This window comes from Apus apus, chromosome 2, assembly GCF_020740795.1.
Source record: "Apus apus isolate bApuApu2 chromosome 2, bApuApu2.pri.cur, whole genome shotgun sequence".
NCBI lineage: Eukaryota > Metazoa > Chordata > Aves > Apodiformes > Apodidae > Apus > Apus apus.
The window spans coordinates 32,604,776-32,628,054 of record NC_067283.1 but is presented as its reverse complement, the minus strand read 5'-3'; the positions used below and the strand labels follow the sequence as shown (position 1 = coordinate 32,628,054).

Sequence of the window (23,279 nt, the reverse complement as noted above, 5' to 3'; positions counted from 1 at the left end):
CCTTCCAGTAAATATTTTTTTTCTAATATCCAATCCAAACCTCCCCTGAAATAATTTGAGGCCATTTCCTCTTGTCCTCTCACTTGTTACTTGGGAGAAGAGACTGACCTGCCCCTTGCTACAACCTCCTTCCAGGTAGCAGCAGAGAGTGTTAAGCTCTCCCCTCAGCCTCCTTTCCTTCAGACTGAACAACCCCATTTCCTTCAGACGCTCCTCGTTAAGACTTGTTCTCCAGACCCTTCGTCAGCCTCACTGCCCCTCTTTGGGCTCGATGCACCATCCAGGGGCCGGATGCCACCGGGGCAGCACCCGCCGCCCCCGAGCCAGAGGACCAGGAGCTGCGCAGACCCCGCTCGCCGCTCCCCCGTCCCCAGCCAGGGGTGCCCCGTCCCCGTCCCGCCGTTCCCGCCGCCGCCGCCCGGCTCCTCCCCCACGCCTCCCCCGCTCCTCCCTCCTCCTCCTGCGGCGGCAGAGCGGGCGGCTCCCTTCGCCATGGTGCGGCGCGGGCGGCGGCGCCGGCGGCGGCAGGCGGCGGCGGGCCCGGCGGCGAGCCGCGGCAAGGTGAGGCGGGCCGGGCTGCGCGGAGCGGGCGGGCCGGGCCCGGCGGCGGGGGCAGGGCTCCGGCCTGGCTGCTTTTCGCCATCCCGGGGGAGCGGCGGCCTTTGTCCGCGACGGGGCTGCGGGGAGCAGGGGGGCGGGCAGAGCTGCCCGCCGCTGTCGGGGCCGGCCCGCCGGTCCCGCTGCTGCTCCGTCCCGTCCCGCCAGCCCTGCCCCGCTCTGCGCCGTCCCGGCCATCGCGGCGGCCCGAGGTCCCGCCAGCGCCCTCCACGTGGCGCGGCGGCCCCGGGGCTGCAGAGCGGCGGGGACGGGGTGGGCGGGGGGATCCGCTGGTGGGGCGGCCCCAGGTGCTCGGCGGAGGCGTGGGGCAGCTCCAGGGGTGCCGGGCCCTGCGACGTCTGTAATGAAGGCTGGTGGGCTACGCGTGGCTGCGTGGGGAGGGGCTTTGTTGGTTAATTGGTCTCTGTGAGCGTGGGGATGTCACTTTTGAAACATAGAATCATAGAATGGTGTGGGTTGGAAGGGACCGTGGAGATCATCCAGTTCCAACCCCCCTGCCATGGGCAGGGACACCTCCCACTACACCAGGTTGTTTCAAGCCTCATCCCACTTGGCCTTGAACACTTCCAGGGATGGGGCATCAACAGCTTCTCTGGGCAGCCTGTTCCAGTGTCTCACCATCCTCACTGTGAAGAATGTCTTCCTAATGTCTAAATCTACCTGCTTCCAGTTTAAAACTGTTCTCTTTTTCTTCATGTTGTTGAAGTGCTGCCATGCCACAAACATACGTTTGGCTTGCCTGAATACATGTGAGTATTTATAAGGCTGGAGGGTTAGGGGCAAATGTATTTTGATCTGTGCACCCAGCTGTGGCCTGGTCCAAGCCTGACGTGCGCTTGGATGCATCAGCTGCTTTTGTGGCTCAACTCTTGAGAGGTGGTGTGGTGAGTCTCCCAGGTGGTGGGAGGGAGAAGAAAGCATCTCAGTCAGCTCTTGCTGGTGGAAGGTTAGGGCTTTACGTGGGTTTCCATGGGCCAGGAGGGCTGTAGAAACACTGGAGATTTTGTTAGGATCTCTGTCCTCTCCAGAACTTTGTGAATCTTCCACCTCTGTAGGGCCTCAGGCTCTCCATCAGCAAAGTGGAGATAAGGGTGCTGTAAAACAGTTTTGAAGAACCCTGATTGACATGGTGCAATAGAAGCAAATGGCACTTACTTCTCACCTCTGGTGTTATAACAAGAGGCTCCTGCTGTCTGCTAGTCACCTTTCTGCTGCACAGCTACGATGGTGTACATCACGTTTCTTTTAAGGCTCAGCAACGGGGAGAAGCATGCAGCCTGTTTTTTGTGGGAGGCTTGTGCAGGCTCTTGCTCCTGCTTGCGCGGTACTGGTGAGCAGTGGGTTCAGCCCTAGCTGAGCCAGAAGTTCGTGGCAGTGAAGGTTTCCTTATCCCTGAAGTCACGGGTCATCTGCTGACAGGTAAATTAGCTGGTAAATGTGCCCCATTGAAAGCAATGGCCAAGGAAGTTAGCAGTAGAGTTGTTTTGAGTCATCAGACCTGCAGTACCATTTCCCATCCCAGGGTCAAATTTAACAGGTCCTTGCACAGCAGTTTCAGTACACATAGCTTGTTAAAGAGGTGCTGGCTAACAGAGCTTTTGCACCCAAAAAGCCTGGTTGCTGTGGCAGTCCAGATGTGAAGAGGGGATGTGTTGCATGCCTGTGGTGTTGAACTGGTCTTGGAAAGGAATTGGAGGCTACCACAGATTAAAAGGATGCTCCTGAATTATGTGGAATTCAGAATTAGCTGTTACTACTGTTTGAATTAGCGAGAGATTAGATGTAACAAAAGAAGAGATAGTAGCAGTTCACAGAGGGTTTGGACTGCGTTCATATGCTGGCATGTTCGTGTTCACATTATTATCAGCGATTTTGAAAAGTTTTGAGGTAAATATTGCCTACAGAAGGTAACATTTTCAGTGACTCACCACATGATTGTTAGTTGGGCATTCTTTATTTTAGGATAAAGTACTTTGATGAGTTTTAGCTTATTTAATTATCAGTTTACATGAAGTAATGTAAGTACATGGAGTACTTGGGTTTAGCAGTAGGTTAACTGGGGTGAAATTTACTCTTAACTTCGCAGGGGCAGGAGGAACCACCCTGAAAGTGCCAGGAGTTGTGGCTGTGACACATTTACAGGCTCAGGCATAGTACATCTTTACCTTCAGTGGAATCAAAGTATCCCCGTGAAGATCATAAAACTGTGTGATGACTCCTCATTTTATCACTTGTTCCTTCTTTTCTCTGAACACTCGTTTGCCTTCACCCTGGTGCCACTTGTACCAGGAATATACTTCACCGTCCAGAAAGTTTCGGGTTTTTGTGCTCTGATGCTGTTGAGAAATTGCCAAGATCATCTGGGGTCTCCCTTGCCTTCATAGAATTTGTTGTTGCCCTTGATTCTCAGGTTGGTTGGATGATTGACAGACCCGGTGACCATGCATCTAGTTGTGTGTTTCGTCTGCACCGTTCTGCATGTCTGCCTCTTTTTGCCTTCTGTGTCTTTCATGTGCTTGTATGATGATTAAAGTTAAGCTTTCGTACAGTGCTGTTTGCCTTTATGATTCCAGTGGAAAAAACAGGATCTTGACTTGGAAATAGTTTTGGGTTTTTGGTTTGGCACCGATTGGCATTCTGTCTGGGGCCCTCTATTCATGTAGCACTGCCCATCATTTTTAGTCTTGGAGCACTTCCCTTTTGGGTTGTTATTTTGGGGCTACAAGCCAAATCCAGCATCTGTAACCCTTGGGTGGTGTGCCTGGGGCGTGCCTGTGTCCTGAGCCCTTGACAAGCCAAGAGGTTTTCCAGCTTGTGTTGTAGGTGTGACTTTGCAGAAGTTTGGTTTGTGTGAGTACATGTTTGAGATTAAACTGGGATCATTTCAGTTTATGAATAAGCATAAATTAAATTAATAAGCAGTAAGTTTGAATGTTAACAAAAATAATCTGTCCTCTGCTTCAAGTAGGAGTGTATGTACATTTTGCAAACTTGAATGAGGGGTTGACAACCCAACTGATATTTTTTTCATGAAAAAAAGAAAGAATGACATCTAGACTGGCTTTCTCACACATTATGTTCTGTTACATCATTGTCAGAGAAGAACACGCTGGTGTGGCAGTTGGCAATGAAAGTGATTTGTACAAATACTTCTTGATAAAAATTAAATATGGTTGACAGCGGTGTAGAAATAACTCTGATGCTTTCCTCTGAAGCTGCCGGTTTCTCCTCACAGCTTGCCAGAGTGGTGCCTTGCTGAAGGGTAAGTTGCATCTGTTGGTTCTGGTATCAGGAAAGCTGTTTATTCACTTGAGACACAATAATTCTTCCTGTTGATGTGAAAAGTAAAACATCTCACCTGAGGCTTTCCTTTTTCTTCTTGCCTAACATGGCAGGTGGAGTTTGTGGAGACGACACTTAGAAATACCGTGGTTTGACTAGTGGGGTCCTCAGTTGCCTTTACTTTTCCTGTCTCACATGGTGAGTGCAGGAGTCTCACCAAAACAGGTCTGACGTCCCTTCCAGCCTGATTTTCTGTCTCTGTCACCCTCAGCCCCTGGTGACAGGTTTGTCAGTCCTGAGGCCACACGTGAGCTGCCTGTACCTGGTTCTGCAGGAACAGTAATTCTCCTCCACACAGCTTGACAAGTTGCAGGTGCTCCTGGGTGTACTGGTGGTATTTTGTCAAATTTAGAGAAGCGGGAACTGAGAGATGGGGATGCCTTCAACTTTGATCTTCTGTTGAGAAAACATAGTTAGGGCTGGCTGTTTTGGAAATTGTTGGGCTGTTTGTATGAGGAAATGCCAGCAACATTATTTTTGGAGAATGAGCCTCCTTTGGGCCATTCATCTTGGCAAAAATAAATTTTTTTAAAAGGTAAAATAATACTAAACAATAATCATTATATGGGGTCCTGTATGAGCAGCCCTGGTTGTCTCTGGGAGCAGACAAGGGCAGCTTGCTTTCCACTATGGAGTTCATTTTGGGGATATTCTCTTGAATGTACACGACTGGAGACCTCCCCCTTTGGACGAGGAACTGGCTTCCTCCCCAGGGAGTTGTCTGAAGTCTTCCTCACTGGCCTGTAACATGAAGAGGCTTACCTGAAGTGCTTGGTAAAGTATCTGGCCAGGGGGAAGGTTGGATGTGGTGATATGAGTCTCCTTCTGTTCTGGGACTGGACTTGAACTCTGAAGTTGTGACCTTGGTCACCTCAGAAGGTGTCTGTCCTTGGCAGCTCTTCCTCCTGGTGTGCTACATTGTGGGATTCTGGCAAATGGGAAATGTTCTTGGCTAAAATGGGCTTTCACTTTCTTAACAAGTGTTGCAGGAAAAGCTCTGCAGGAGTGCTGGCAGAAGAGAATGAGTTGCATTTGTTTTATTTTTGGAGTTGGTTAAGTGTCTGATAACATACGTTACTATACTATCATTGGATCTGTTGGTAAGGTTTCTTTGTGCTTGTTCAGCATTGCAGTATGTTTGAAGGTGTGTTCCTCACCCATAAGTCAAGAGTTGCTCTGTAAGAGGAGGAGCAGTGGTGGTTTTCATGACAGATAAAGGGTGCTCTGAGCATGTGCTCGTGAGGCGCACACACGCTTTTATGTCTGAGAAGCAGTGATGTGTGGACTTAAACACCCTGCATATTGCATCCCTTCCCTAGCCCCAAATCTGGAATCTGTATTTAGGGGTTAAAACTGCTTGTACAGATTTTCTAGAGTTTAGCTAAATGAGGTACAGTTTTGCTATGCATAGTGTATTTTGTGATGCAAATTTGTACTTCCATTGGAGTATAAAAATAAATTGTACCGTTGCGAATATGAGTTTTCCTGTTAAGTTGGTGTTTCTGACTCGTTTTGTCTCATTTTGAATCAGAAACAGATTCCCAAGGAAGTGGCTGACATTTTTAATGCCCCTAGTGACAATGAAGATTTTCTGGGGTTCCAGGATAATGCATCCAGGAAGAGGTTGTCAGAGGACAGCTATGCTGGTTTTGATTCCTCGGAGTCAGGAAAAAAGGTAGGAATGGATTGCTGTGGACCCGTGTGCTCTTATGGTGCAGTAGTACTTTGAGCTTGTGTCAAGGCTCAGATTTGAGCTATAACTCACAGCAAAAGCTATAACCTGCAGTTTCCATATAAAAAATAAATGTAAACAAACTTGCTATCCTTTTTAGGTTCTGATGATTGCTTTTAAAAACTCTTGCATAATATAAGGAGAATGGGTTTCATTAGAAGGTGAGTTTAGTGAAGTAGGTAAGTGAAGCCAACAGGAGAGAGAGAATTACCATCCTGGGCTGGTGTACGTAAGATAGTGGAAATGCATGGTGATACATGGGTTTTGTGAGTATGCAGGCTTAAAGGTATTTATTTCAAAAATTTATATCCATGCTGTTTCTGCAGTGATTTATCTTGGTGGTTTTTTTGCACTAAAATTGCTGTTTTAGTGGTGGTGACCTGCAGAGACCATTAGGTTGTGCTTTGATTCTGAGATGTGCGGGTTCTCTGTTCTCTTAATGGTGAAGAAGCTTGGATCAGCAAAATGTGATTATGTTTTTTCATTCTCTGACTGGGTAGCTGGAGGTACCAGGTGAATTCACAAGAAAGGAAGAGAACCAATATGTTGTCTTGGCTGCCGGAAAAGTTAGGTTTTAGACTTTTAGAAGCTTGTAATTATATACTTGCTAGTTATGGGCCAATGTGCTAAAAGATACCTTTATCAGCTGTGCTCTCAAAAGGGTACCTCCATTCCATTAATTAAAAAAATTGAAAAGGTCTTTTTTCTCTGATTTTTCTCCCTCCTGCCTTTTCTCCCTCCCGCCCTTTCTCCCGCTCTTTTTCCTCTTTGCTTTTTTTTTCCCACTTTTTTTTTTTTTTTTTTTCCCCCTCTTTCCATCAGTACCTGGTTAAGAGTTGCTGCAGACAAGGAGAGTGACTAGTTTTAGCAAAGGGAATAGACAGCATGAAGTTTATACCAGTATGTGCTGTTCCTGAGCCTTCGTACACAAACGGCCTCAGAGAAGCTTGTTCGAAGTACAGGAGCTGTTTGGGAGTAGAGCCTCAAGTCTGTACCATGGAGAAAGACAGCAGCTTAAATGTAATGATACATACTTGGCTCTAAATTGCTTTGTAATTGTTTTGCTACACAGAGGTACTGGTCACTTCAGAAAATGCAGGGGGTAGCTTGCTCCCATATCTGTGGCTTTGTGTGGGGCATGAAGAAGCATTAATGAGAGGTGGTGGAGGAGAGGGAGCCTCGTGTGGGAGCCTGAGCTTCTGCTTCTGCTGCCTGCTTCGGGACTGTGGGCACCTTACTTTACTTGTCTCTGCCTTGGTTTCCCAACTTGTGAGATGAATATTATGTTAATTATATTTGCTGCAGAGCATTTTAAAATCCTCTGATGAAAAATGCTGTGGAAGAGCTAGGTGCTGTTAATAGAATGTGTTGCTGGGAATCCCACTGACACTTGTTCCAAATTTAGAGCTTTTCTGCAGCCTTCTTCACCATTCCTTTGTTTCCCTTGGGTTGAGAATTAATATAAATCTCCATCACTGTTGAACTTAACTCCTTTACCACTAAATGGTACATTAAAACCACAATTTTTTTATCTTGAGTTCAACCCAGCTATGATGCTAAACACCACTGTTGCTGAGAAAGACTGTAGGTTGTTGTGCAGGAACCTAAAAGGTTTTGATATCAAGAGCAAATTGATGGGAAGTTCAGAAAAACATTGCAGTTGTTGGGAGAGGAGGCAAGGCAGCCACCCTGCTGGAGTGGTGAATGGCATGTTCCCATCAGATATTCCCTCGGATGCCGATGTGTAAATTCACTAACATGTTTTTTTAGCTAACAGACAGCTTATTTCCCAACCCCCAACCTTCCCTGTGGAATTTAATGAAAACACAAAATGCATAAAAATTTCAGTTTTCCTCCAAGAAATGCAATTTAACTTTAAAGTAACTTCCCTATTGTGTTTGTTCCTTTTTCAAGCAGCTGCACTACAGCTATCAACAAAAGAATAAAGTAATTTTGCTTAGAGAAAACTCATTCCAATTACCCGTAATAATTTGTAGATGTTTAAGTGTAAAGAAACAGCTTATGAAGTAGCTCCCCCCTCCCATTCCTCTGTAAGTTTTTTCACTCATCTATTGTATCTGTTTTTCACCAGATATTATCTTAATGTAAATAAGTATGTAATTAAAGTCAGGGAAGGGAGGGAATTGAAAGGAAGAATAAAGTTATTTAGCAAGTGCATCGTATAGAAGGTCATTTTTGCATTTCGTGTGGGAGGAAGAAATAGCAGAGGAAAACTAGGGAAACAAACTTGAGTGTTGCTGACTTTCAAGAGGCAGCTGTGGTGTGAACTTGGGTTTTGTTCTCACTCTATATGAGTCTTCAGGAGAGTAACAGGGACACACTGACAGATGGTCTTCTACTAATTCTGATTAGAAGTATGGAAATATATTTCTGATTTAGTAAATGCATTGCTATGGTTTAATTGGTATGTAATGTGCATATTGTGGAGTGCTTTAATGAAATCTTAGTTTGTTTTTCATGGGCTGACTTTATACTTCCTAGTCTGTAGGCAGAAATGTGGGATCTGTCTTCCCTAGTTTGAATGATAAACCGCACCATTAAAGCAGAGAGTTGAGCAGCTGGAAGGGGGAGGGATGTTAGTCAGGCTGTTCAAAGCTTGTGGTTTTGTGTTGGTAGCTGTCACTTCAGTGACAGCATAACAGCTTGAGAAGGAGCAGACTCCATCTCCAGGGGCCTCAAGCACTGCTGCAGCAAGCCCAGAGGAGAGTGTTGTTTCTACTGCTAAGGGAATAAAAGGTGGGCTCTATCTTACTGTGGTTGTGGTTCGTATGTTCTTCCATTCAAGGCCTGTTTTTTTACTTCCAGAAGGAAATACACAAAACAACATGATAAATTACATCTAAGAAAGCAAATAGTTTATTTTTATTGGGTAGTAGTGAAGAAGAAGAGGAAGAGGCCAAGAAGGAGCTCAGTTAAAGCTGTGTGCTCAAAATGAGGAAAAAACCTCTTAAGTTCAAATAACTCAATGCTGAATCTCTGAATGTCTCATGCTTATTTCTGTTGATACGCTTTGCCTGCAGAGTGCTTTCACAGTATCTGCCATACAGTTGGTACCTGCTTGAACCTCAGAACCTGTTTGTTGTGGCTCTGCAACTACTCTGTGTCTGTCTGTCTCTCACAGCTACTGGCTGGTGTTTTTACAGGGGGTTCTATTTCAGTCCAGGTACCTCACTGAAGAACTGCAGAGGATTTTCACTGAAGACACTGACTCTGAAATGGAAACGTTTGAAGGTTTTGCTTCAAGTGAGGTGGATGTGAACAAGAAAGGAGTTCAGGTAAAGGCAGTCACCTATGTGTGGATATGTATGTTGACTTATTTTTTTCTGTGTCATCTGTGTAAACCTCATGTTCCAGTAGGAGTGTTTCTGGTACACTATGATCTTTCTTCACGCTGAAGAAAAATGTTTTATCTTAAAAGAGAAAAAGAGCTTTATTTAATGAAATGTCGCATACTAGAAATGACAACTTCCCTTGCTTGTAAACTGACTGTTCTGGGCATGATTGCTCCTCTGAAGACAGCCACCTTTGTATTACAGACAATACTAACGTGTAGATTTTGTGTTGGTCTCTGGGAGAAGTTGTGTACTGTGAACTTTTAAAAAATGGGTTGATGTATTTGAATTTATGACCGTGCCTTTTGGGTGGTGAGACTTCTGCCTAGAATTAGTTATTTAAAAATGACCTTTCTCATGTCACAGCCAATGACGTAACATGGGATTCTTCTTTCCTCTAGGCATTAAATTCAAACTTGGTTGATGAAGAACACGATAACTTACTGGGTAGTGAGGAACAAGAGGAGGAAGAGGTGAAGAAGAAAGTTTCACCCAAGAGAAGAAGCTTTGGCCTGCGTGTTGCCTTGCAGTTTCCCACCAGAAAGTCGTCCGAGAAAAAAGCGCCTGAACAGGCTTTTTCTGACTTACCTCTAAAGGACAGTGAATCCCTCACACATCTTTCAAAAGAAATAAGCTGCAAGGGATGGGACAAACAAGAGGGCTCTGCTTCAGAGTCTGAAGAAGACATTAAAGAATCACAGGAGGAAAGTTCCAGTGCTCTGCTTAAGAGAGCCATGAATATTAAAGAAAATAAAGCCATGGTAAGACTTGGGTGCAGTGATTTGTTGTGTGACATTTACATCCGAGTACTTAGCTTTTAGCACACTTGAATTTTGCGGTCCCTGCTGGTGCTGTGCTGGGGCTTTAGGAAAATCTCATGGTGGTTTGCATTTGAATTTTTCTACCTGGGAAAACCCAAAGGGCTTTTAGCACTCAGACATTTAGCCCTAAAATAGCCTCAAGTGTTACTTGTCTGCTCAAGTTTGAAACTAGAGTTGAACCAGGCATTTTGTATGTGGATGTGAACAAAGTTACAGATGCCCAAATTGCAGTCTTATATTCAGGACATGTCAGAAAACCATCTTTTCCCTTCAGGTTGTTCATGGTGTCATTTGCACAATAGAGTTTCTGCTTTCCATTTGTGTCTGACAGATCAGCTGTGGTTCCTGGTTGGAAAGCCAGCTAAAAGCTGATAAGGATGATAAATGCAGATTTTTAGTTGTGTGGGATGTGATGTTACAGTTATGTTTTGCTATATAACTGAAAGTGTGTGTATGTGTGTGTGTAGGTGTGGAAAAGAGAGACGCTAATTGTTCCCTAGCGCTTTGTCCTCTACTGTCCAAAATGCCACCAGGTCTCTTTAGTTATCATGCTGCCGTGCAAATCCAAATTGGTGTTGGGTCCCCAGCAGCTCCTTCAGTTTCACTGTATTCCAGGAAAAGTTGCAGCTTCCAAGCAGTTTTGGGGCTGAAGCACACCTCTTGGGAGTGTGGGCCTGCAGCTCCCACGTAAAAACTTGCTTTAGTTCTCTACCTGTGTTTCTAGTCTGTCATGTGTCCTCACTGCTGTTCTGTTGGTCTTCCTGCTCTGCCACCGTTCTCACCTTCCACTCTTCCTTCTAGTTCAACCATTGCCTCATTATCAGTGAAAGATATTCTAACCATGTTGAAATGTGCTCTTTCAGTGCTGTTTTGATGAGATGGGATGTAACGAGCTAATTTTAATTCCCAGTAAGAATTAATGGGAGCTGTGAAGTTAGTACTACGTGCAGAGTTCTGCTCATTTAGGGATAAATGAACCTCTTTCCTGAGCCCCACTTTAAATACAGTGGCTCCAGAAAGGTTTCATGCACTGAAACTTCGTATGCTTTGATGTAATTTGGAGTGCTTGTGAAGATTGGATTATAGGTATTGCTTATTTGCAAGTTTGCAGTGAGTTTTCAGTATGTATCATTGTTGATTGCAGCTTGCCCAGTTGCTGGCAGAACTGAATTCCATACCTGACCTGTTCCCAGTGAAAACACCCACTTCCACTCCTTCGGCAAGTACCCCCTCCAGTATTGGCTAGAGGTGACAGTAATTTTTGCTAGTCTTAGGATTGCTGTGTTTCCTGATGAAATGTTTTGACCAAGTTTGTTCTGGTTTTTATTTTGGTTTTGCTTATTTATTTGTATAGATTTGTAACTGCTCAGTATTTAAGTACTAGAGGGTATGTGAGGAAATGGATGTTTATAACATAATTTATGAAGAATTATGGAGACCAAGGTGAAATGCTTCTTTATCATTTTTTGCCCCAGAAATACTGTTGAGATGCCTGTTTATGTGGGAATAAGGAAGAGCAGTTGTTTTCCTTTGGGTTTAGATCCTGTTCATCCACTTCAATATGAACCTGCAGTGAAGTTGTTATTTCAACTGACTTTTCTTGGCTAGAAGCAGAGAACTTTCCTCTAGGTTCTTTAGAGAGTCATATTTTCCCACATATATTATGAACTGAATAGATTTGAGGAAAAATTGAGGGGCTGTGTCTTTGGGAAGCCCAAGTAGAAATGCCAGTGTGGTGGCTGTCAGGGAAAAAGATGAAGCCAAAATTACAGTCTTTGAAAGGCTGGAAACTTGCTAGCTCTAGTTAAATGCTATAGAACCCTAAACATCCTTTGAATACATACGTAAGCCTGCTACTTTTATGTACTATCTTCAGTTGAGGAGGGGGAAGACATTAGGAGTTTTCTAGTTATCTATTCTGTGTTTTTTGACTTCCAGCCTGTCTCCTTGTGATGTGCCTTTTACTTCTTTTGACGGAAATAACTAAAGAGTACGGTAGCATGTAGACTTGCTTCCTACATCTTACCAGATTTACTAGATGCCTTTATGGTAGGTGTTTATGCAGGACTTCTGTTGCATGAATTTAATCACACAGTAATTGGCAGGTATGACAATATGAAAAGGGTATCTTGTACCTCCTAGTAATTTCCAGATCTAGGAATCTGGAAGTAGAAGAAACTTGCTAACATCCTTTCAATTTAAAAAATAGAAAATAAAATAGAATTCAGATTATTCCTTGAAGATGTATTAACTTTGTAGGAAAATCACAGAATCATAGAATGCCAGGTTGGAAGGGACCTCAAGGATCATCTGGTCCAGCCTTTCTAGGTAATACTATAGCTTATATGAGATGGCTCACCACCCTGTCAAGCTGAGACATAAAACTGTCCAAAGTGGGGGAATCCACCACTTTCCTTGGGAGACTATTCCGGTGTTTGACTGTCCTCATGGTGAAAAATCTTACCTCTTGTGTCCAATTGGAATCTCCCCAGGAGCAACTTGTGCCCGTTACTCCTTGTCTTTTCCATGTGACTCCTTGTAAATAGGAAGTCTCCATCATCTTGGTAGGCACCCTTTAAGTACTGGAACATGCTAATAAGCTTTCCCCTAAGCCTTCTTTTCTCAAGGCTGAACGAGCCCAGTTTTCTCAGCCTCTTCTCATATGGCAGGTTCTCCAGGCCTCTGATCATCCTTGTGGCCCTTCTCTGGACCCTCTTCAACCTGTCTGCATCATTTTTGTAGAGCAGGGACCAAAACTGAACACAATACTCCAGGTGTGGTCTGACAAGCACCAAGTAGAGCAGGATGATGACTTCTTAATCTCTGCTGGTGATGCCCTTGTTGATGCAGCCCAGAATCCTGTTGGCTTTCTTTGCTGCTGCAGCACCCTGCTCACTCATGGTGAGCCTGTTCTCCACCAAGACTCCCAGGTCTCTTGCCACAGGGCTGTTCTCCAGCCAGGTGGATCCCAGTCTGAACTGCACTCCTGGGTTATGTGTTCCCAGGTGCAAGACCTTACACTTCTCACCATTGAACTTCATAAGATTCCTGCTGGCCCACTCCAGCCTGTCTAGGTCATCCTGGAGGGTGGTCCTGTCTTCTGGAATGTCAACCTCTCCACTCATCTTGGTGTTGTCAGCAAACTTAATCAGGGTGCTCCTGATCCAAACATCCAGGTCACTTACGAAGATGTTAAACAGCATTGGGCCCCATATTGATCCCTGGGGGACCCCACTTGTGACCGGTTGCCAGTCTGAGGAGGAACTGTTTACTGTCACTCTCTGGGTATGGTCTGTCAGCCAGTTCCCCACCCCACTGCACAGACTACTTGTCAATGCTGTAACGGGTCAGTTTCTCCAGGAGGAGACTGTGGGTGGCCATATCAAAATCTGAACTTTAACTGTTTAAGAACAGTTGGAACTAGCTTCTACCTTAATATGCCATACAAATTTTTTTTTATAGTTCTGAGATGTTAATTGAAATAGAATTTGACTATGAGACTGTGGTGTTTTAAAAAGATGAAAAAGGTACAGTATGTAGAGAGAACATTTAAGTATGCTAGAAATTGGTGAGGTTTGGCATAACAAATAAGGAGCGGGAGAACCGATTAATTTGTGATAGTACAAGTGCAGTACAGATTTTTTGAGATAATTTCTCATGTTAATACTACAAATGTAAAAGGACAGTTAATTGAATTGTCTTCTCTTTCCAGAAACAGAAGAAAATTCCCAGGAGGACATTTTCTGAAGGCCAGATAACACGTCGCATGAACCCAACCAGAAATGCTCGTCCGCCAGAAAATTTTGCCGTGGAAAAATTTACTATGTCGGCTGTTAAATTTGCAGAACAATTCCGTAGCTATAGACAGCAAAACCTCTTGACGAAGAGACTCAGTGTGGTATTTGCCAGACTTTTGATATCTTCGGTTGTCAGGGATTAGGAAACATTCATTTAAATTGTTGGCCAACAGTTAGAGCAGACATCACATCCTACGGAAAGCCAATGAGAACCTTTGGTTGGAATTAGCTACAGAGGAAGTTATCTGCAAGCCTTTCTGCCTCATCTTTCACTCATTAACTGGGCTCTATTTGTGATATGTGTTGTCCAAAACATAACAAGTTTACCTAAGATCTATTATTTATTTATTATCTGAAAATTATTAGAGCCCACAGTGTAGAAGGCCTTTGAATGACAAGGTGGTGGGTCTGCTGGAGGTGATCTCTCTCTTCAGGCTCAGGAAAAGTTAGCAAAAACCCTTCTGGAAATAGCAGAGGGAAGAGAGAGAAGAGATATACAGTGGAACAGAGAATTTATAAAGGGAATCTGCACCAACAAACTGCTGATGTACTGGATAGCCAGTAAAAAGTTGCAGATTTTATTATTTCCCATCTTTTAAAAATATGGTTTTCCTTCTCTTATGGTGGTCATTTTTCTTAGTTATTTTTACTGTATAGCCTTTGTAAGGAGCACTCTTACATTTGTATCTGCACATGGTAGAGGCTGTATCCCAGTTCTGCTTATAGGAATGAGTGGTGGACATATTTGAAGCATTATAGAGGGAACTTGTCTTATTAAACAAGGTGGAGTAGCACTGAGTAAGAACTGGGGCTGCCAAATGATTACTTTGGAGAGAGCAAAGCTGATCTAGGGTGAAGGACAAATTAGGTGTTTAAGAGTGAGGTAGGCAGAAAGATAAGGATCACTTGAGACTTGTAGGTGAAATTTGGAATCTCCTGAGGGGCCTAATGACAATCATGGATTGGAGTCAGAGACTGATATTTGGAAGGAAAAAAAGAACACTTAATAGTGAGTAGAGGATGATTCCAAGTAACAAGCAGTGTAATAACAGAGGGCTGTGTATGGCAGGACTAACTTAAAACTTCAGTAAAGATTTTTTTGCAGGGCATTAGAGATTGTAATTAGAGAAAGCAATTAAGACAGCATGCGAGGAGATTTAAAGAGCAAAGCATGGGAAGGCAGATGGTAATAGTTCCTTATTTTGAGGAGGAAGAAATGGAGTATGAAGAGGTACAGTGAAAGTGTGCAGGGAAAGCAAAGAAAATGAGGTAGCAGAAAAACACATTAGGGATTTGTGGAAATAAAAGTAGAAATGATAGAAATGAAGGTCATATAAACAGAATCAATAATAAATGGAGTACAGAAAAGATTAGGGAGGAGAGGAAGAGGTGGTGATGATTTGGAAATGCTGTTCCCTGCTCTTTCAGTAGTTCACGAGCCTGTAGTCTGCTCCTCTAGACCACACGTACATTATAAATTACAGAATCTGTCACCAAGTGTGGTGACAGAGTCTTTGTGACACCAGGCAAAAGGTGTTGAGATGAGTTTGTTTAGCAGGGGAATTGTGGAGTGCACAAAAGGAGGAGATCATCAAGGTATTCATCTCACCGTCCGGTAGAGGATATTACCGAGGAGGACTTGGACAACATTGCAATCACTGTTAAAGACAAAATCTATGACAAAGTTCTGGTAAGTGGCTACTGTTCTCTTTAGTGTGTCTATTTGCTTGAAACTGGAAGTCTCCTAAGAGTTAATGTGGTGCTTGCTAAAAGGTGTGCTTTCCTGAGGCTCTGGAGAGTGCAGCTCTGCATGATTACGTTACACAAGCACAACTGGGAAGCTTTGCCAGGCTTCCATGGGCTTGCCCATGCAGGTTGATGTGCCCTACCAAGGTTTTGCTTCTGCAAATAAGTGCTTTCTTGCCATAGAGCTGTTACATGGAACTTGCTATAACTGTGACTCACCACTGATAAGACTTGACATACTTTTCATCTCTCATTCTTACTTAATGTAAATTGTTGTGGTGGTGGTTGTTCCATTAAATAATAGTGATCCCTGCTGCTTCTTGTACCCCCAGGAGATGACATTTCTGTATGGGTTGGGTTGTTTCCAAAGTTCTTGATGGAACTCTTCCTCCTTTCTTTCGCCAGATTTGGCTGTTATTTATTGCCATAAAGATCTAGATGATTAGCTTACTATATATTTCATGCTTCGTTGTATTTGCAGGGATAACTCAGAAAGTAATTTTCTAAATAGTTTTAGCTTTTTCCTACGTAAAGGAAAGGGATCTGAACTGCGACATGAGGTTCATGTAGTTTGAGACTCCCAATGCAACTGAGGCTGGGCACTGTCTGTAAAATTCCTAGCATCTCTCTAGATAACTATGATTTATCACAATAACAGAATTTATGCTTCTTACTAAGATTTGCATTGCTGAATTTGACTTTGGGTTGAAGTTTGTGCTTTGCTATCAGCAGATGTATTAGGAAAGTTCAGCAACAAGCATGTAAGATATCCTTCATAAGTATTTCTCCTCCTTTCCAACTTCAGGGTAGTACTTGCCACCAGTGTAGACAAAAGACAATTGATACAAAGACAGTCTGTCGCAACCAGGGCTGTGGAGGAGTAAGGGGGCAGTTTTGTGGACCGTGTCTTCGAAATCGGTATGGGGAAGATGTGAAATCAGCATTGCTTGATCCAGTAAGTATAATTTCTTGAGCTTGGAAAGAAAGTGTAATGAATATGATTTTGTTAGTAAGCTGTGATGAGTATATACCCATGATAACATGGCGTCCAAAGCTTTGTGCTACAAGGAGATCTGTAGTACTGTTATGGCTGACACTGATCTTGTTGGAACTAAAGCGGAAGATGTTGGATCTGGGTTACAATACATCTGTCTTCATGCTTGGAAGATCCACTTACTTACCAGATAGTGGAGGGAAAGCATAAGAGCTTTTAAGAAAAGGAGTCTGTCCCCTTTCAGAAAAATACCAAAACATACCCTTTTATTTATGCTCTCAGTAACATGGCATGCAAAGCAGTTTCCTTGGTTTAGATTCTAATGTTTAAATATGAGAAAAAAAGGAGAAGGATACCTAAAAATCTTAGGGTTGGTTCCCCTTTCTTTGTTGTCCTCCAAGGCATTGACCAAGGACAGTGCAAAGGTTGCTGTCAGAGAATGAGGCACATGGCTATGCAAAGACATCTCAACAGAATCATCCTTTCTGTGCTCAGCTTGTTCTGAGCCCACCTCTGCTTTAGAGGTGGGCTTCTGGGCTCTTCTGAAGGACAGTAAGGAACTAACAGCTGTGATGTGCTGGCCTAGTTGTGACCATGGCTGCTTTACTGTAATGCATGCTGTTAGCACCTGCACCTCTGTGTTCAGTGGCTGAGCACCTAGGAGGTGCCCTGTTTCATCTCCACACTGGGTAATTCAGTTTCAGGAGTAGTGCGGGCAGGAAACTTGTCACAGTGGCTACACATCATCTTCTAGGGAGTTCGCTGTGGCCAGCCTAACATAGGGTGAGTTACCATTAGGCATTACAGATGCCTTTAGTCTACTCTAAATTCATGCTGAAGAAATCAGAGAGGCTGTGTCTTCAGAGTAAGAAGTATTCAAGCAAACAGGGTAGGACTGACTAATTTCTTTAATCCTGCAGAATTTGGGAATTGTTAACAGGTTGGTTGGCTGATTCAGGCTCTTAAAACCTTGCCCTGATCAATCAAGCAGTAAGGAAGCCATACTCTGGTCTGTCTGAGCAACGGGAAGGCAAATATAACCTTACAGCTTGCCTTTAACTTCTCTCCCACATTCACACCCTTGCAGGCCTGGATCTGTCCTCCTTGTCGCGGGGTGTGCAACTGCAGTTACTGCCGCCGGCGGGACGGGCGCTGTGCCACCGGTATGCTCATCCACTTGGCCAAGTTCTACGGCTACAACAACGTCAGGGAGTACCTGGAAAGGTGAGGGCCATGCCCTGCAGTCATTCCTTTTCAAACTTGTAGCCCTTCAAGTAATACCTGACTTATGTGGCCTGGGGCAGATTCTGGATCTATGCAAAAGAAGTCTCTTGGACTTCAGATTTCTCCTAGGCTGAAATGAGCTTCACTGAAGTGAGTCATATTGTCTGCATAAACAACTTAGTTGCTTAAGAAATTGAAATGCTTTTCCCTATTTTGAAATCAGTATTTATGGTTTCAAGCATGTGGAAGGGCTGTATTAAAAGTTGTCATATTCAGCAATGGAAATTGTCTTTATCTGAATTTCCTAAAATGCACTAACAGTGTTTCCTCACATGTCTTCTAGTTTACAGAAACAACTAGCGGATGACAATTAAGAACACTGAACTGAAGCTGTGCCTGCAACTGGTTCTTACATTGACAAATTTTTACTTCAAAAGGTTATTGCTATGTTTTATATAAGATAGAACTGTAGAGTATAGTATATGCATTTCTATGTTGGGAACTTTTATTGATGTGGTCTTATGCAAAGATCTCTCAGGAAAATGTTTTGGTAGAGAAATCTACATGCACAGACCTATATGTTAAGTGAAATGGCACTCTTGTACCTTGAGTGGTTAATTTTTAATAGAGCTACACAACCACATGATAGAGAACTTGGTCAATTGTACCAATATTTTATTTATATAATTGTGCAAGTTTGCAGAAAGGGTGTTTAACAACTACCTGTAAAGCACACCTTGTATTTACTGAAACGAAAACCCCCTGTGTTCCAGCTTGACCATAAAGATTCAGGTTTATAACCCTTGCTTTCTGAACCTATTCCTCCGCCTGTAGTTTATGGAACTTGTCCCTGCAAAGAAGTGAAGGGTACTTTCACCTGAGTGGTATTATATTCCAGCCAAAGCTGATGCAACCTAATATTGGGAGGATGGTTATTTTTTTTTTATTCCAAAGTGCAATTAATAACTAAAACAGGAAAGTGGAAGAGTGTTTTTTAAATAAAATTTTAAGCATCATCCCAGTAATGATTGCTTACTAATAGTTTCTGTGTGATGCACCAGCTGCCTGAATCACCTACCTTACAGCAATCATCACTGGTTTAAATCACCAAGTTCAGGATTTTTTTTTTCCATACAGTTCATTCTTAGGTGTTATTTCATATGTACCACAGAGCTTTCAAAAAACTTTGTTTAAACGCAACATGTTTGTATTGCAGTGTGCTTATGTTAAAATGCTTGTAAGATACACATTTCATTTTATGTAGAGAGAATAAAGAATAATAAAGAGGAGCATTTTGTGACTCAAACTACACCCAGATGCTGATGTTTCCCATTTACTTTGCTGTAGCTGGTGTAATGCAGGAATGCTTTCATTCAATAACCATTATGTGGAGAAACACATGGAACACAACGCTGACGGATGAGGAAATAACAAGGTAGAGCACCTAAGTGGTACACTAAGGAACGTGGTTTTGTGAGGCAAATCTGCTGCTCCATCTGACTGTGAAAAATATGTATCTCCTTTTGCTTTAAGTACAAGGCAGATTGAGAAAGCACCACACACTATTGAAAGATTAGTACTAAACTGCCAAGAGTAAGGCCAGAACCCATTTAGCTGGCTTCTCTGTGCTTTTCAGATTGAAAGGCCAAACATAAACTGCTCCTCTGGTTTTGGTTTTATAAACTGGACATTCATAAACATTCTTAGTTTCCCTTTGATCCACTGGAATAGCCTTTACACAAATGACTGATGTGAAGTCAATTCCTTGAGCTGGGCTTCAGCCTGTCCCACCTGATGCCTGTAATAAATGTAGATACATGGTCTACATGGTGTTCTGTAGTGGAAGACCAGAATAATTTGCTTTTAAACAGTTGCTTATTACTAAGTACTTAAATCTACATTTGAACAGACAGGTTTAGTGTAGACTTCTGTAGGCCTGTTGTGCATTATTGCTTTGTAGTAATGTGGAGGTAAGTATGTAGCATCTGCATGGACTGGACTTGAAGTTTCAGCAGCATGTCCTTATATTGAAAGCAGGGACTGGAATCTACTTACAGTTGGGACTTTGAATATGGCTGTGAATGGGTGTGCCTATCAAGTGCTCAGATTTTCTCCAGTTCTCCACTAGTTTATGGTTGAGTATTCCAAAAGGTGGAGAACTACACTGGAGTATTTAGCATATGTTTGTATAGTGAGATATCAAACAGGTGTAGTTACATTTAGTTAAGACAATTTAGTTCTGTGCTACTGAAGGGCCATGCACTTTCTGGAAACTGATGGACTTGTTAAGTTCTAACATAAACCAGCATACAAAATGTTGCAGATGCTTGTGGGTTTTAGGAGTGTTATGTAGCAACAGAAAAGTTTATATTTAAATACTAACATAGAGAAACACAGCAACCACAGCTCACAGTATTCCTTGGTAACTTCCATGTATCCAGATGAGGAATTAACAATATTGCCCTTTAAGTGACAGGATTAAAAAAAAAAACCTTCTGAAAAACTCAGGGTACCTTTTCAGAAAGCAACAGCCAAATGACATGCTCATCATTGCTCCAGTTCCTCATCCTGACTTTCCCCTTGGGGCTTACCTGCAACTCCCTTCCAGAAGAGTTATTTTGCTTTTATTATATTCAGCTCTGGTGAAGAGTACAAGTAATGATGATGTTTGTTTCTTTAATTGCCTGTTGGAGTCATTCACCTTTCCTCTAATTAGCTGTAACTTCTGTGACAGCCTTTCTAAGTTAAAGCTAACATCTCATTTTGACTGCAGGCTTTAATTGTCATTTCTGAAGTAGATGCTTCAGGCTTAGAAAAATACAATTCCAAAAGTAAAGTTCAATTTTTATCCTCTGAAAGTTGTTAAAAGAGGGGTTTCAGCTCAGTAGATGAACACAATTTCCATTCAGGGACAGCCTACAACTGTATTACAGCTGCTGCTACAATGGACTGGTTGGAAACCCAAATGAAAAAATCTACTTGGGTCATACACGTCACCCATTTAGATATATCCTTATACCTCACGCTATTGAAGGGGTTCTCAAGTCTTTCCTTGCTTCTTGCTATGTCTCTCCACAGCCTGTAAGTATTGTGGCATAGGAAATTCAGAGGTCTTTACATGGGTTTATTTAGAAGTGATGGCTTTCTGCCAGGGTGGAAGAAAAAAATCAGGAGCAAGATGATTTTGAAAATAGCTTTTTTTTTGTGGTTTTGTTTTGTTTTTACTTCATCTGTGTAGATGGCTTGATTCAGGTTAACAGCATCTGATAACTACCGAGCCTGTTCTGCACCTCTTGAGAGCTGCAGAAGATTTCTAGATGCTCAGTATCAGGGTGAAATATGAAGTCTCTGGAACTGTCTGCAAGCTTCTGAACCTCAACTAGATTAGAGGCTAGTACTGCTTTACTACAATGCAGACCTTTTTTTGGACACAACATTAAAATGCATTAAGTATATATAGTCAATGATTAGGACACCAACCTGGTATGAAATTTGATGTCACAGTGGACCAACACAAATAATCCACCACTATTCCTTAACTTCCTCGGTGCTGTTTATAGCATCACAACACTTTAGTCCAACTCCTGATGGAACTTCTCTACCTAATGAAGGAAGCTAGAACCCCTGAGGTTGCTTCGATCAAACAATTTAAACTTATTTCTTACCTTCCACGAGAAGCCCACAGATACAGACTCCTTCCCTTGGTGGGTGGCTGTAGTCTTCTATGGTCATTCTGGTAGCATCTACAGTCAAGCACACCTTACCTTATCCAAAGGCCAGTTGTTCTTGCGTGCCGTACTCTGCATTGCAGCTTTAAAAAAAAAATTATACTTTCAATTATTCAATATCCAGATGGTGTCAGAACTGTTAACATGCCCCTCTTGGGCCTCTTACACACAAGCCTGAGACTGACTGGGGTTTGGGGTTTGTTTGTTTGATTTTCCTTTGGCCTGAGTTGAAGTAAGGCAAATAGCTGCAGGAGTGCAATTGGTTGGAAACAACACGTTCTGCACAGTACAGAACAAACCAACCCCCTCCCCAGCAGGAGGGGGTGAGGCTGCCCTGCTGTCTGCACTCTTGAGACACAGCTCCTCTCCAGCTGGCCCTGGTTTTGGACAAGCCCATGCTAACATCTGTTTTAGACTGCATGGTCCTTACATACCTCCAGCCCTTGATGGGAATAAGAGAAAGCTTGGAGAGAGGCAGTAAAAGGAGTGACAAATACAGTGGGGGTTTCTATATGGCTGTGGCACAAAATGAGTACCATTTGGGGACCTCGAGCAGCAGAGAGAAGAGCCAGCCCACATGCTGCCATCCCCTTCTGCTTCCAAGTTCAGGGACAGGCAACTCAGGGTCTGGGCTGCAAACACTCCCTGGGCCTCCACTGCGCATCTTCTCCAGGGAGTGATGGCATCCTGGCCAAAGTGTCCTGTGAGGATGTCCTGGCCACCCTTCTGCTAGGCTAGCAAAGGATTTATCTGAGTGCCATTGGTAGCCATGCAGAATTTGAGATATGTTGTCAGGCTCTCATGTAGCTTCATTGTGGTCTTCAGAGTAAATATATGTATATGAATTGTGATCACGGCAGAAAGCGAGACATCAATGCACTGCTGAAGATTTTTTCATCCCTTGCTGTGGCAAGAATTATACAAAGAAGACTGGCAGCCTGATATCTTTTTTCTACTTAGCCTGGTAACTGTGTTAATGCTAAGGAATAAACCAGAATGGTACCATCATATACGCACTGAATAATGACAAGAAAGCTCTTCTCTTACCTTTTAAAACAATGAAATTCAGCATTTTTTTCCTCAGATGCTTTGTCTTCACACTTCTGAGGAGATAGAAGATGAGTTTGAATTGTTCCCCCTTCTTGCAGTAGACGGTTATTCTGATATTTGGCAGATTTTTATGTTTTTATTTAAACTGTGCTTAACTCGCCATAGAGCATCACAAATATAGTTGACATAGTTTTAACAAATGGTAAAAAATAAATGTCTGGCAGTGAAACAATATGTCTGGTTCCTTACAACCATCACTGCTTACCTGTCAGAAAGGACTGAAGATTGGACAAGCCAGAAAGCCACACCACTGCTGGCAGCACCAGCTCCTGTGTCTAGATCTCAAGTTCTCTGTATGGCGTGAGAAGATCGGTAACCCTAAAAGAGAAGCAGCAGTAGATTCTGCCTTCATTTATTTGTGTTATTTTTTTAGACAAAATAAATTGCAGATTTCAACTCTTTGAGAGTCCTTTTGTCTACAGAGAAGGTACATGGCTGAAGTAACCAGAAAGTATATGCTTACGTAAGCATAAGGTCATGTATTCAGTGGAATTTGTTCTTTCCCTCATGTAGGTATGCCCAAAATCAATTGTACAAGGTGATCAGCATGAGACAGGTTGCTCACAACAGAGAATATGGCTGTGCTCAGTCCTGTAAAGGTGGTTGTTTTGGGGGGAGAAACCTGAACATTACCATTACTCAGGTTAACATACCTTCAGAAACTGCCAAAAATTGGTTGATTGCTTCTTAACTGTCCAATTGTCTGATACCATCTTCAGTGGTGCATTTAAACTTCCAGTAGACCAGAGCAAAGTATAAATCAGGAGCACAAGGTCAGACAGAGACTTTGAATACTGGCATTCTGCAGCACACA

The 23,279-nt window shown here is 43.0% G+C and overlaps 1 protein-coding gene across 5 annotated transcripts; it reads left to right on the top strand.

Annotated features, from left to right (window-relative positions):
- The first annotated feature begins 491 nt into the window (after positions 1–491).
- CDCA7L (cell division cycle associated 7 like) lies at positions 492–18,938 on the top strand. Of its 5 annotated transcripts, none has more exons than XM_051611743.1 (10): positions 492–561; positions 5,492–5,635; positions 8,872–8,988; positions 9,447–9,806; positions 11,011–11,085; positions 13,579–13,764; positions 15,219–15,353; positions 16,215–16,364; positions 17,491–17,627; positions 17,971–18,938. In XM_051611743.1, the coding sequence occupies exons 1-10, from the start codon at positions 493–495 to the stop codon at positions 17,999–18,001; spliced, it is 1,404 nt and encodes a 467-aa protein (XP_051467703.1). In that variant the 5' UTR covers position 492; the 3' UTR covers positions 18,002–18,938. The 5 variants fall into 5 exon arrangements, with proteins under 5 accessions (XP_051467703.1, XP_051467702.1, XP_051467701.1 ...); XM_051611742.1 differs by having other exon boundaries at positions 8,857–8,988; positions 15,222–15,353; XM_051611741.1 differs by having other exon boundaries at positions 8,857–8,988.
- The last annotated feature ends 4,341 nt before the right edge of the window (positions 18,939–23,279 follow it).

Bases quoted from the DNA above. Each gene is read 5' to 3' on its own strand.
- CDCA7L (XM_051611741.1), top strand. From the start codon at position 493: ATGGTGCGGCGCGGGCGGCGGCGCCGGCGGCGGCAGGCGGCGGCGGGC. The intron at 13,765-15,218 runs GTATTTGCCAGA...GAGTTTGTTTAG, and splicing joins TGACGAAGAGACTCAGTGTG to CAGGGGAATTGTGGAGTGCA. The intron at 15,354-16,214 runs GTAAGTGGCTAC...TTCCAACTTCAG, and splicing joins AAATCTATGACAAAGTTCTG to GGTAGTACTTGCCACCAGTG.